Source organism: Ranitomeya variabilis, chromosome 6, assembly GCF_051348905.1.
Source record: "Ranitomeya variabilis isolate aRanVar5 chromosome 6, aRanVar5.hap1, whole genome shotgun sequence".
Classification (NCBI taxonomy): Eukaryota; Metazoa; Chordata; class Amphibia; order Anura; family Dendrobatidae; genus Ranitomeya; species Ranitomeya variabilis.
The window spans coordinates 427,446,082-427,461,172 of NC_135237.1; the positions used below are offsets into that span (position 1 = coordinate 427,446,082).

Consider the following 15,091-nt stretch of genomic DNA (forward strand, 5'->3'; position numbering starts at 1 on the left):
CCGCTGAGCGGAATTATGATGTTGGGAATCGGGAGCTTTTGGCCATGAAGTGGGCTTTTGAGGAGTGGCGCCATTGGCTTGAGGGGGCCAGACATCAGGTGGTGGTATTGACTGACCACAAAAACTTGATTTATCTTGAGACCGCCAGGCGCCTGAATCCTAGACAGGCGCGCTGGTCATTATTTTTCTCTCGGTTTAATTTTGTGGTGTCATACCTACCGGGTTCTAAGAATGTTAAGGCGGATGCCCTTTCTAGGAGTTTTGAGCCTGACTCGCCTGGTAACTCTGAGCCCACAGGTATCCTTAAGGATGGAGTGGTATTGTCAGCCGTTTCTCCAGACCTGCGGCGGGCCTTGCAGGAGTTTCAGGCGGATAGACCGGATCGTTGCCCACCTGATAAACTGTTTGTTCCTGATGATTGGACCAGTAGAGTCATCTCTGAGGTTCATTCTTCTGCGTTGGCAGGTCATCCTGGCATTTTTGGTACCAGGGATTTGGTGGCAAGGTCCTTCTGGTGGCCTTCCCTGTCACGAGATGTGCGAGGCTTTGTGCAGTCTTGTGACGTTTGTGCTCGGGCCAAGCCTTGTTGTTCTCGGGCTAGTGGATTATTGTTGCCCTTGCCTATTCCTAAGAGGCCTTGGACGCACATCTCGATGGATTTTATTTCAGATCTGCCTGTTTCTCAGAAGATGTCTGTCATCTGGGTGGTGTGTGACCGTTTCTCTAAGATGGTCCATTTGGTTCCTCTGCCCAAGTTGCCTTCTTCTTCCGAGTTGGTTCCTCTGTTTTTTCAAAATGTTGTTCGTTTGCATGGTATTCCTGAGAATATCATTTCTGACGGAGGGACCCAATTCGTGTCTAGATTTTGGCGGGCATTCTGTGCTAGGATGGGCATAGATTTATCTTTTTCGTCCGCTTTCCATCCTCAGACGAATGGCCAGACCGAGCGGACTAATCACACCCTGGAGACATATCTGAGGTGTTTTGTGTCTGCTGACCAGGATGATTGGGTTGCTTTTTTGCCATTGGCAGAGTTCGCTCTCAATAATCGGGCCAGCTCTGCCACTTTGGTGTCCCCGTTTTTCTGTAATTCGGGGTTTCATCCTCGATTTTCCTCTGGTCAGGTGGAATCTTCGGATTGTCCTGGAGTGGATGCTGTGGTGGAGAGATTGCATCAGATCTGGGGGCAGGTGGTGGACAATTTGAGGTTGTCCCAGGAGAAGACTCAGCTTTTTGCCAACCGCCACCGTCGTGTTGGTCCTCGGCTTTGTGTTGGGGATTTGGTGTGGTTGTCTTCTCGTTTTGTCCCTATGAGGGTCTCTTCTCCTAAGTTTAAGCCTCGGTTCATCGGCCCGTATAAGATATTGGAGATTCTTAACCCTGTTTCCTTCCGTTTGGACCTCCCTGCATCCTTTTCTATTCATAACGTTTTTCATCGGTCATTATTGCGCAGGTATGAGGTACCGGTTGTGCCTTCCGTTGAGCCTCCTGCTCCAGTGTTGGTTGAGGGTGAGTTGGAGTACGTTGTGGAGAAAATCTTGGACTCTCGTGTTTCCAGACGGAGACTCCAGTATCTGGTCAAGTGGAAGGGATACGGCCAGGAGGATAATTCTTGGGTGAATGCATCTGATGTTCATGCCTCTGATCTGGTTCGTGCCTTTCATAGGGCCCATCCTGATCGCCCTGGTGGTTCTGGTGAGGGTTCGGTGCCCCCTCCTTGAGGGGGGGGTACTGTTGTGAATTTGGATTCTGGGCTCCCCCGGTGGCTACTGGTGGAATTGAACTGGTGTTTTCATCTTCTCTGTTCACCTGTTCCCATCAAGATGTGGGAGTCGCTATATAACCTTGCTGCTCTGTTAGTTGCTTGCCGGTCAACAATGTTATCAGAAGCCTCTCTGTGCTTGTTCCTGCTCCTAGACAACTACTAGATAAGTTGGACTCTTGTCCATGTTTGTTTTTGCATTTTTGTTCCAGTTCACAGCTGTAGTTTCGTTACTGTGTCTGGAAAGCTCTTGTGAACAGGAATTGCCACTCTGGTGTTATGAGTTAATGCCAGAGTTTTAAAGTAATTTCTGGATGGTGTTTTGATAGGGTTTTCAGCTGACCATGAAAGTGTCCTTTCTGTCTTCTGCTATGTAGTAAGTGGACCTCAAATTTGCTAAACCTATTTTCATACTACGTTTGTTATTTCATCTTAATTCACCGCCAATACATGTGGGGGGCCTCTGTCTCCTTTCGGGGTATTTCTCTAGAGGTGAGCTAGGACTAATATTTTCCTCTGCTAGCATTATTTAGTCCTCCGGCTGGTGCTGGGCATCTAGAATCAACGTAGGCATGCTACCCGGCCACTGCTAGTTGTGCGTTAGGTTTAGTTCATGGTCAGCTCAGTTCCCATCTTCCAAGAGCTAGTTCCTATATATGCTGATGCTATGTTCTCTTGCCATTGAGAACATGACAGTGTCCCATCTCAATTCCAGTCAATTTTGCATTGAAAAGTAAAATGGCGCTCCTTTCATTCCGAGCTCTGCCATGCGCCCAAACAGTGGTTTACCCCCACATATGGGGTATCAGCGTACTCAGGACAAATTGTACAACAACTTTTGGGGTCCATTTTCTCCTGTTACCCTTGGTAAAATAAAACAAATTGGAGCTGAAATAAATTTTGTGTGAAAAAAAGTTAAATGTTCATTTTTATTTAAACATTCCAAAAATTCCTGTGAAACACCTGAAGGGTTAATAAACTTCTTGAATGTGGTTTTGAGCACCTTGAGAGGTGCAGTTTTTAGAATGGTGTCACACTTGGGTATTTTCTATCATATAGACCCCTCACAATGACTTCAAATGAGATGTGGTCCCTAAAAAAAAATGGTGTTGTAAAAATGAGAAATTTCTGGTCAACTTTTAAAACTTATAACTCCCTAACAAAAAAAAATTTTGGTTCCAAAATTGTGCTGATGTAAAGTAGACATGTGGGAAATGTTACTTATTAAGTATTTTGCGTGACATATCTCTGTGATTTAAGGGCATAAAAATTCAAAGTTGGAAAATTGCGAAATTTTCAAAATTTTTGCCAAATTTCCATTTTTGTCACAAATAAACGCAAGTTATATCGAAGAAATTTTACCACTATCATGAAGTACCATATGTCACGAGAAAACAATGTCAGAATCGCTAAGATCTGTTGAAGCGTTTCAGAGTTATAACCTCATAAAGGGACAGTGGTCAGAATTGCAAAAATTGGCCCGGTCAATAACGTGCAAACCACCCTCCGGGCTTAAGGAGTTAAAGCTGGATGTGACAGCGTGTTGGGAGTCCTTGATGGGAGAATACTGAATGGGGGTATTGTGGGAATCCCTGGATCTCAGTGTACTGCTTTGGAGTGATTTCTGTGCAAAAGCTTTGGTTATCATTATACCTGTAATGGGGGCTTTGGTTGACACTACTTTGAAGGGGGTGGGAGCTAGATGTGGCTCCCGACCCTCTCTCAGTGCTGAATGTGGCTCGCGACCATTTCTCTAAGCTGAATGTGGCTCTCAAGGTCAGAAAGGTTGGGGACCACTGATATAGAACATAAAGCAAAGAGTGTGCACAAGCACAGGGGCAATATGCTGCTACTAAAACAAGTAAAGAATGGGTTTGTGAAGGATGACACCAGAGAAATCACGCAGAATCCCTCCGCTGACACAAGTGATGAACCCACACCTTGCCTGATGTCACTGTTACTTTCTGGTATGGTCTCCTCACTTGCACCAATATGATGTCCTGCAGCAACTGAGGATGGGTAAGGTCAGCTTGGTGCAGTTTTACACACACCCTGTTCACACAAGTCCAGGTAGACATGGGGAGTGATAGGATGTGGCCCATGCAGTCATTGACATGGCACAACACTTGCTCACAACCCTGACAGGCTGAGAGACCCCTTTCACTAGCACCAGTGAAGCAGAGATATAGATATTAGTAGGACAAAAGAAATAAGATGAATATATGTCAATTACCAGGTGATGTTAGGTCACGGGTGCGCTGTGCCACAGGTTGCATGGGATGCCAGCTGTCTACTTGGTCCCTGCTCAGCACGTTATTCAACATGGCCCCCACTTCCGAAGTGGACCGCATGCATAACAGAGAAATGGACCACATGGCCATACATTAGCCTTTATCCCTTTTGGGTCATTCCCTTCCTGCACTTTGGGCTTAACCTAAATCCCCTCCCCTGGCCTCTGCAGCTGTAAACTCCAAAACCTATGAAAGATCATAACGCCTTTCTGAATGGTCCTAGGGTGGCGGTCCTGGCGCCATCAGATCCAGCCAGGCCCCTGCTACACGTTAAGACCAAACACAGCTTTACTATCTGGTTTCTACTGGCTGTTCTATGCATCTCCATACCCTGGATGCTGAAATGAGTCAAGACCCAGTTAGGCGCTCGCCATGTTCTGGGGATCTCGAAAATATACGCGATGTACGGCTAGGATGTATAGTATCTCCATAACTCCTTATGGAATCATAGCTGACTAAACTAAGCAATTTCAACCACATGGAATCGACATGGCCAGCAAGCCTTTTGTTTTGCTCTGACCTGACTCAAGGTGAGAAATCTGTCACTCATAGCCCTTGAGGCTTGCCCCCTGCCACATAGGCTACAAACGATTGGCATGAAATTATAGCTCCAATATTCTTCACAGAGTTGTTACAGTAGTCTATTACAAAAAGCAAATGTCAATACGCTTACAGTATATGAATTCATCTGTATTACTCATCTGTCCAATATGACTCCACTACATTATTACTAACTGGCATATAACTGGTTAATCATAATATAAGTGAATAAGCGTACTGTTTAACCAACACAACTCTGTATCACTCTACGTGCTGGTAGGGAAGGAGAGAAACACTATATGTTTAGTTACCAGATGCAGCAGGCTACTCAAGTACTGCTGCGTTATCACATCCCTGTTGCCAGTACACTAACTGTAGATATTAGCCCTTCTTGGTATTGCTAGTACTGGTGTAAATTACTGTTAACACCATTTTATCTTTATTGTTTAGTATTCCTATAGGCTCAGTTCAAGAAACTATATTAGCCAGCAAAAAACCTCCCAGTGTATACATGCGCTTGCACTTTGGTACAAGCATGGCCATATTCAAGCAGGCACCAGCAGCCTAAAAAACTTTTCTTTGTATCCTCTGGTACACAATTTAGTTCTGCTTTGAATGTATATTTCTATAAACACTATTTGAGGAAGCATTCGAGTGATTCCATCACCTCCTTCGAAGCGCAGGTTCACCTTTGTGTGCAATTTTAGAGAATTTAATTGAATCAGTCACACCGAGTGTGACAAGTTATGTGTATGTATGAAACAACAGAGGCATAGGTAGCAAGCCTGCAACAGGATAAAAAACGTTGCTGATGGATCTCATTACAGCAGGTAAGTCTTGCTGCTCCGGAGAGCACAACAGGAAAATCGACAGGCGAGCTCAGCCTCAGCAGTACAGGGATGGAGGTCCAGGAGGTATAGCTAGTGGGGACTACAGCACAGCACAGGAAATTAAGGGGACAGAGGTTGCGTGTAGACTAGACCTGAAAGTGTTAGTGAAGAAATACTCGGTTGGCCAGGGCAGAAGAAAGTGGGCTGAAACAGGAAGGTAAGCAAGCTGGAATGGAGAGCCTAAGTTGATGGAGCTATATAATTGAAATACTTCATTACAGCATGTGCCACCATTTGTAGCCACTATATATGTGTCTCTGTTGGAAACAGAAGATGTAATGAACCAGTCATGTACCTGCTACGGATTGTACGTTAGTTCCATTAAAGAAGCACTCCCATCAAAATTTTTATCCTCTTAATATATTGCAGTCATCATATTATACAGTACTGTGTACTTACAATTGTGCATTCTGCCCTTCTACCAAGTTAATTTTTCTGCTTTCCATTAGTTCTATGACATTACATTACAAGCACTAGCTAGCTGAATCCTTCTAAGCTCTATGGAGAAACAGGAGGTCAATTTTCTATGTACAAGTCATGAGTTGATGCAAAAGTCTATTGCAGGGAGGATGAGCTGAGCAGTCAGATTGGGAGGTGAAGAGGGGGATGATAAATGCTGGGACAAGACACATCCTGCTTCTACATTCAGCAGAGAAAAGAGAATAAATAGCTGGGTAGAAAGGCAGACTGAGCAATTGTAAGTCCACAGTGCTGTATAATATGATGACTGCAATATAATAGGGGATAAAAACTTTGATGAGAGTGCTTCTTTAAGTCCCACAATAAAAATAAGTTTATTTTTGTAAAATGGACTGACCCGTTCCTTATCTATACTGAAAATTCTAGGTTACTGTGCCGTCAAAAATGTTCTGCCCTAGAGGGAAGTGGCTGGAGAGGACACAATCCTAATCTCCCCAAGGAACCTTTGTTCTTGTGTTTAGACTCTCCTCGGCCTGTGCGTCCCTTACATGGCCATTGTTTATGTGTCATATGAACTATTAACATAAAACAATGCTATACTAGAATAAAGAATAGGACAATACTTACAGCCATAGTGACAGCCAGAAATCGATCATAACTAATAAGAACAACATTAAAGGCTGACGCTGTGCACATCAGATTGTCGAAGACCAGCCATAGCTTACAGAGGAATTTTCCTAGCTTCCACTCGCCATTGAACATATAAGGCACATACAATGGAATGCAAAATGCTCCTGTTAAAAGACATTAATAATCATTATTATTTATTATTATAGCGCCATTTATTCCTTGGCGCTTTACATGTGAGGAGGGGTATACATAATATAAAACAAATACAATAATCTTAAACAATAAAAGTCACGACTGGTACTGGAGAAGAGAGGACCCTGCCCTCGAGGGCTCACAGTCTACAATTATTAATATTAATACTTACTATGGATGGAGCAAGGAAAAGGCTCTGTTATCTTATCAGTGCCATAACACAGAGATATACACTGAGGGGAGGCTTCCAGGCATGCCACGCTATATCCAAACAGTGTACGAACGTGCGCACAATGTAGAAAGATATCACATGATATACAAGTTTTTGCTGTAGGCCCCTACATAGGACATAAGTAAAATTGCATATACCGTAGTTAAAAATGAGTATGCCAATGTAGGCTTGTTTAATGAAGGCTCTTCTAGTTAGTGCATATACCAAATGTCTGTACATAACAAGATGTAGACAGAGCCAAAGACTCAAGATTATATACACATACAGAATTTTATTTTTTGTTATAAAGTTCAAAAAATAGACACACACAGAGGTACAATATGGACCGACAGACTATATTATTATTATTATTATTATTATTATTATTATTTATTGTTATAGCGCCATTTATTATATATAACTGATTCATCCATGTACCACAGTTCCCTAGTACTTATTTTTATTTTTAACCCCATATGCCAAATTGTCTTAACTGTTGGTCCCTGGAGTTTGCAAATGTGGAGAGGACTCGGGAGCTCAGCGTTGATTTCTACTGTTAACCATTTAAGTTTGTGAATCTCTGGCAGCAGTAATTATATGAAGCGGACTCGGCTGTGGTGCACTGATGGGTTAATATGGAATCCAAAAAATCTACTCTATCAAATATAAAATTAAGTAACCCATGTGGTAAACGCCATAAAGAAAAAGAAACAAAACTCCAAAATTGTTGTTTTTTCGCTGATGATACTTTCCTAAAAAAATGCAATACAAAGCAATCAAAACATTGTGTGCACACAAAATTGGTACCATTAAAACCATCAGCTCGTCATGCAAAAAACGAGCCCTTGCATATCCCTGTTGACAGAAAAAAAATTACAATTTTTTTTCATAAACATCAGAATTTTTTCACTACTTAAATAAAAATACATCTATGTAATTTAGGTATTGCAGTAATGATACAGACATGCTTACCTGGAGCATCATGCCTCCAGGTTATTTTATGCATACCATGAATACTATGAAAGCAAAATCCAAAAAACAATGGTAGGACCAGTGGTGCATCGTTAAAAGTGACAGACCCTCAGGCTGCTATGGGCCCATTGGTTGGGGGGGCCAATGCGGGGTCGCTACCACCCCACCAAGTGTCACAATTTTAACTATATCTGCATTCTTGTTGCAGATAGAATTTAAAACAATTATGGAACATTGAGCCATCAGCTTCCTGTTTCATCACTGGCTCTGTCGGAACTCTGACGTCTCAGCATAGCAGGCGCGAGGACGATACTACACCATGTCCACTGTGGAGAGCTACAGACTACATGCTATGAAGACCAGAACATGGGAAGAAGTGGGAACAGTAGGAAGAAGTTAGATTTTTTTAGTTTTTTTTTTTATCAATGTGTGCTTTTATGGGCTGTGTGTAGTGGAATATGGAGCCATCATAAAGTGTAGCTAGCTTTCGGGGATATCAACAGTATGCGTGGGGGACTGTGTAGGTGATTGAACTGTGTTTGGGCTGTGGGGGCAATCATACTGTGTGGGGGTCATTAAACTGTTTGAAGAGCTGTGTGGAGGCCATTTTTTGTTGTGGAGGGCTGTGAAGGGCTACTATACTGTGTGGAGGGCTGTGTGGGGGCCATCATACTCGTTGGACAGCTGTGGAGGGCCATCATACTGTTTTGCTAGACTGTGTGAGGCCATCATACTGTTTAGCTGGACTGTAGGGGCCATTATACTCTTTTATGGGGAAACTTTGAGGACATCACTATGTGAGGGGCACTATGGGGTTACATACTGTGTTGGTAGCACTGTGCTGACATCATATTTTGTAGGAGGAGTATAGTGGCGTCATCATACCGCGTGTGGAGGGTAATGTGGAAGCATTCACTGTGGGGGTATCATACTGTGTTTTGGAGGAATTTTTGCTAGCATCATATTTTATAGGGACCATGAAATAGCCATCGTGGTGGATGAAAACAATAAAAGGCTTCAATAGGGTCAAAATTACTTTGGAAGTGCCACATTACAATGTCCCTGTCGAACTATGACTATGCGCCATGCCCCATTTTTTTGGGGTGGGGTGGGTAAAGGAGGCCTAGTTAGGACTTCTGCTATGGAGCTCCATGGTTATGATTTGTATGTATGCCCCTGTTTAGAACAGCACCTTATTTCACCATTTCAACCAATTTAGATTTTTTTTTTCCATTTTTCAGTACATTGTATAAGGAAATGGATAGTTTCCTTCAAAACTAAAACTCATCTGACAGAAAATAAGCTCTCATATTAATGGAATTAAAAAAATGGTTGGCTACAGCAGTCAACAGCAGTCACTGATTGACAGAAGTCATAAGCTGTCAGAGCTGGAAAGGAGAAGTACGAAACTGTCACCATTCTCTTTTATTTAAAATAAAAATAAGTAGTGAACAACCCCTTTAATTTGACATGAACCAGTCATAGTGTTAAACTAATTGTCTCTTTGTTTACAAACTGCAGCAGGAGAACCTTTTGGGCCCTTTGGATTTAATGCATTTTCTATGAGTTTATAAAGGAACTGTAGATCCAAAGAATTAAGTGACAAACTTAATTAAGCGCTAGATGTGTATTAATTGTATATAAGTATAACTTTACCCTTCTTGTCCGAATTTTCTGATCTGCAAGAGAACCTTTGTGTGGAGGACATTAGATGTACATTTACAACACCAATACTCATATGAAATAGGACACGGAACAGAGATTGATGGTCCCAGTGCTATTGACACTGGCTGCTGTTCCCAGTGTTAACGACAATGAATCTAAAACCAGCACCAGGAGCAAAAAATGAAGGTATGCATCAGAATACCATATATTAGAGAATGCACATGATAACGTTAGACAGCAGAAAGCCACCATAGAAAAAGGTACAATATTCTCACCTTAGAGGACCCCCTCAATCTCTGGGCCACATAGAAGCTGTAATAGTTGTAGTTTTGCTACAGCTATAGTTCTCCTGCCACCATAGTTCTGTTACAGCTATAGTTCTCCTGCCATCATAGTTCTGCTACAGTTATAGTTCTCCTGCCCCCATAGCTCTGCTACAGCTATAGTTCTCCTGTCATCATAGTTCTGCTACAGTTATAGTTCTCCTGCCCCCATAGCTCTGCTACAGCTATAGTTCTCCTGTCATCATAGTTCTGCTACAGCTAGAGTTCTCCTTCCACCATAGTTCTGTTACAGCTATAGATCTCCTGCCACCATAGTTCTGTTACAGCTATAGTTCTCCTGTCATCATAGTTCTGCTGCAGCTATAGCTCTCCTGTCATCATAGTTCTGCTACAGCTATAGTTCTCCTGCCACAACAGTTCTGCTACAGCTATAGTTCTCCTGCCACCATAGTTCTGCTACAGCTATAGTTCTCCTGCCACCATAGTTCTGCTACAGCTATAGTTCTCCTGCCACTATAGTTCTGTTACAACTATAGCTCTCCTGTCATCATAGTTCTTCTACAGCTATAGTTCTCTTGCCACTATAGTTTTGCTACAATTCTCCTGCCACCATAGTTCTGCTACAGCTATAGTTCTCCTGCCACCATAGTTTTGCTACAATTCTCCTGCCACCATAGTTCTGCTACAGCTATAGTTCTCCTGTCATCATAGTTCTGCTACAGCTATAGTTCCCCTGTCATCATAGTTCTGTTACAGCTATAGTTCTCCTGCCACAATAGTTCTGCTACAGCTATAGTTCTCCTGTCATCATAGTTCTGCTACAGCTATAGTTCTCCTGTCATCATAGTTCTGCTACAGCTATAGTTCTCCTGCCACCATAGTTCTGCTACAGCTAGAGTTCTCCTGTCATCATAGTTCTGCTACAGCTATAGCTCTCTTGCCACCATAGTTCTGCTACAGCTAGAGTTCTCCTGTCATCATAGTTCTGTTACAGCTATAGTTCTCCTGCCATCATAGTTCTGCTACAGCTATAGCTCTCCTGCCACCATAGTTCTGCTACAGCTATAGTTCTCCTGCCACTATAGTTCTGCTACAATTCTCCTGCCACAATAGTTCTGCTACAGCTATAGTTCTCCTGTCATCATAGTTCTGCTACAGCTATAGTTCTCCTGCCACCATAGTTCTGCTACAGCTATAGTTCTCCTGCCACCATAGTTCTGTTACAGCTATAGTTCCCCTGTCATCATAGTTCTGTTACAGCTATAGTTCTCCTGCCACAATAGTTCTGCTGCAGCTATAGTTCTCCTGTCATCATAGTTCTGCTACAGCTATAGCTCTCCTGCCACCATAGTTCTGCTACAGCTATAGCTCTCCTGCCACCATAGTTCTGCTACAGCTATAGTTCTCCTGCCACCATAGTTCTGCTACAGCTAGAGTTCTCCGGTCATCATAGTTCTGCTACAGCTATAGCTCTCTTGCCACCATAGTTCTGCTACAGCTAGAGTTCTCCTGTCATCATAGTTCTGTTACAGCTATAGTTCTCCTGCCATCATAGTTCTGCTACAGCTATAGCTCTCCTGCCACCATAGTTCTGCTACAGCTATAGTTCTCCTGCCACTATAGTTCTGCTACAATTCTCCTGCCACAATAGTTCTGCTACAGCTATAGTTCTCCTGTCATCATAGTTCTGCTACAGCTATAGTTCTCCTGCCACCATAGTTCTGCTACAGCTATAGTTCTCCTGCCACCATAGTTCTGTTACAGCTATAGTTCCCCTGTCATCATAGTTCTGTTACAGCTATAGTTCTCCTGCCACAATAGTTCTGCTGCAGCTATAGTTCTCCTGTCATCATAGTTCTGCTACAGCTATAGCTCTCCTGCCACCATAGTTCTGCTACAGCTATAGCTCTCCTGCCACCATAGTTCTGCTGCAGCTATAGTTCTCCTGCCACAATAGTTCTGCTGCAGCTATAGTTCTCCTGTCATCATAGTTCTGCTACAGCTATAGTTCTCCTGCCACAATAGTTCTGCTGCAGCTATAGTTCTCCTGTCATCATAGTTCTGCTACAGCTATAGTTCTCCTGTCATCATAGTTCTGCTACAGCTATAGCTCTCCTGCCACAATAGTTCTGCTGCAGCTATAGTTCTCCTGTCATCATAGTTCTGCTACAGCTATAGTTCACCTGTCATCATAGTTCTGCTACAGCTATAGCTCTCCTGCCACAATAGTTCTGCTGCAGCTAAAGTTCTCCTGTCATCATAGTTCTGTTACAGCTATAGTTCTCCTGTCATCATAGTTCTGCTACAGCTATAGTTCTCCTGCCACCATAGTTCTGCTACAGCTATAGCTCTCCTGCCACAATAGTTCTGCTACAGCTATAGTTCTCCTGCCACCATAGTTCTACAATTCTCCTGCCACCATAGTTCTGTTACAGCTATAGTTCTCCTGCCACCATAGTTCTGCTACAATTCTCCTGCCACCATAGTTCTGCAACAGTTATAACTCCAGGCATGAGATAAAGCAAACACATATATAAATATAACTCACCTATGAAAAAGTCACAAATAGCTAAATTTAAAAGGAATAAGTTACTGCTGCTCCTAAGCCGCTTGTCTTCGATAAAACATACAATGACAAGACTGTTGCCTGCAACAGTGATGAAAATGAAAAAAGAGATCAACATAATTATTAAAATAGTTATGCCTTGTGCCATTTCATCAATCTCAAAAGATGAGTTTGCAGATATGATACCAGTAAGATTTCCTGAAAAAATTAACATTGATTTCATCTTGAAATGAGAATATAGGTACATAGTGATGCATGGAGGCGTGAAGGACAGATGTGTGCCTCAATGATCAATTACCTATACTGCAGCAAGCGGCAATATATATACAGTAGAATATTCCTATGGGGAGTCTCCATCGTCAGGATCTTAAAGTGTCTGGTACCTCATTACAAGCCACTTAGATAGATATAACATTATCTAACTGTTTAAAATAAGTGCTTAGATTTTCTTTTTACTTTAGCTTTATGTGCACAGTTTTAGATGCACTAATACACTAATATTATAAGAAACAAAATAAAGAAAATTAAATGAAATCCCTAGACAATCTGTACTCCCTGGAGAGCAAACTCATTACGTTCTATGTGAAATACAAGGAAAATTTACATTACCAAAAGTACCTTGATTTTCAAAACAATTTTCCTCTTTTTATAATTAAATATTTATTATTTTGGTTTTCAATTTCATTATATATGAAGTTAAAGTGATTTTTCATAGTTTGAACTGTATATTTTCTGAATTTGTAGTTATGCCAGCCTGCAATTGAATAAAATCTTAATATTGTACAATTTTTTTTTATCAGTGACGAGAATGGTATTCTAACATCTAATGATATGAAACAATTTTCTTAACCCCTTCATGACCTTGCCGTTTTTTGCAATTCTGACCAGTGTCCCTTTATGAGGTAATAACTCAAGAACGCTTCAACGGATCCTAGCGATTCTGAGATTGTTTTTTCGTGACATATTGGGCTTCATGATAGTGGTAAATTTAGGTCGATAATTTCTGAGTTTATTTGTGAAAAAAACGGAAATTTGGCAAAAATTTTGAACATTTCGCAATTTTCACATTTTGAATTTTTATTCTGTTAAAACAGAGAGTTATGTGACACAAAATAGTTAATAAATAACATTTCCCACATGTCTACTTTACATCAGCACAATTTTGGAAACAAATTTATTTTTTGCTAGGAAGTTATAAGGGTTAAAATTTGACCAGTGATTTCTCATTTTTACAACAAAATTTACAAAACCATTTTTTTTAGGGACCACCTCACATTTGAAGTCAGTTTGAGGGTTCTATATGGCTGAAAATACCCAAAAGTGACACCATTCTAAAAACTGCACCCCTCAAGGTGCTCAAAACCACATTCAATAAGTTTATTAACCCTTCAGGTGTTTCACAGCAGCAGAAGCAACATGGAAGGAAAAAATGAACATTTAACTTTTTAGTCACAAAAATTATCTTTTAGCAACAATTTTTTATTTTCCCAAGGGTAAAAGGAGAAACTGGACCACGGACGTTGTTGTCCAATTTGTCCTGCGTACGCTGATACCTCATATGTGGGGGTAAACCACTGTTTGGGCGCACGGCAGGGCTCGGAAGGGAAGGAGCGCCATTTGACTTTTTGAATGAAAAATTGGCTCCAATCTTTAGCGGACACCATGTCGCGTTTGGAGAGCCCCCGTGTGCCTAAACATTGGAGCTCCCCCACAAGTGACCACATTTTGGAAACTATACCCCCCAAGGAACTTATCTAGAAGCATAGTGAGCACTTTAAACCCCCAGGTGCTTCACAAATTGATCCGTAAAAATGAAAAAGTACTTTTTTTTCACAAAAAAATTATTTTAGCCTCAATTTTTTCATTTTAACATGGGAAACAGGATAAAATGGATCCTAAATTTTGTTGGGCAATTTCTCCTGAGTACACCAATACCTCACATGTGGGGGTAAACCACTGTTTGGGCACATGGTAAGGCTCGGAAGGGACGGAGCGCCATTTGACTTTTTGAATGAAAAATTATCTCCATCGTTAGCGGACACCATGTCGCGTTTGGAAAGCCCCTGTGTGCCTAAACATTGGAGCTCCTCCACAAGTGACCCCATTTTGGAAACTAGACCCCCCAAGGAACTCATCTAGAGGCATAGTGAGCACTTTAAACCCCCAGGTGCTTCACAAATTGATCCGCAAAAATGAAAAAGTACTTTTTTTTCACACAAAATTTCTTTTAGCCTCAATTCTTTCATTTTCACATGGGCAACAGGATAAAATGGATCCTAAAATTTGTTGGGCAATTTCTCCTGAGTACGCCGATGCCTCATATGTGGGGGTAAACCACTGTTTGGGTGCACGGCAAGGCTCGGAAAGGGGAGGCGTGCCATTTGACTTTTTGAATGGAAAATTAGCTCCAATCGTTAGCGGACACCATGTCGCGTTTGGAGAGCCCCTGTGTGCCTAAACATTGGAGCTCCCCTACAAGTGACCCCATTTTGGAAACTAGACCCCCCAAGGAACTTATCTAGATGCATAGTGAGCACTTATAACCCCCAGGTGCTTCACAGAAGTTTATAACGCAGAGCCGTGAAAATAAAAAAATAATTTTTCTTTCCTCAAAAATGATTTTTAGCCCAGAATTTATTTTCCCAAGGGTAATAGGAGAAATTGGACC

The 15,091-nt window shown here is 41.8% G+C and overlaps 1 protein-coding gene across 1 annotated transcript in view; it reads right to left on the minus strand.

Annotated features, from left to right (window-relative positions):
* LOC143783298 (histamine H3 receptor-like) overlaps positions 1-15,091 on the minus strand; it is a 35,000-nt gene that overhangs the window by 5,455 nt on the left and 14,454 nt on the right. Inside the window, exons 2-3 of the mRNA XM_077271704.1 lie at positions 12,406-12,621; positions 6,531-6,697 (exon numbers count right to left, since the gene is read on the minus strand). Coding sequence (XP_077127819.1) covers positions 6,531-6,697; positions 12,406-12,621 — 383 coding nt within the window. The remainder of the gene's footprint in view (positions 1-6,530; positions 6,698-12,405; positions 12,622-15,091) is intronic.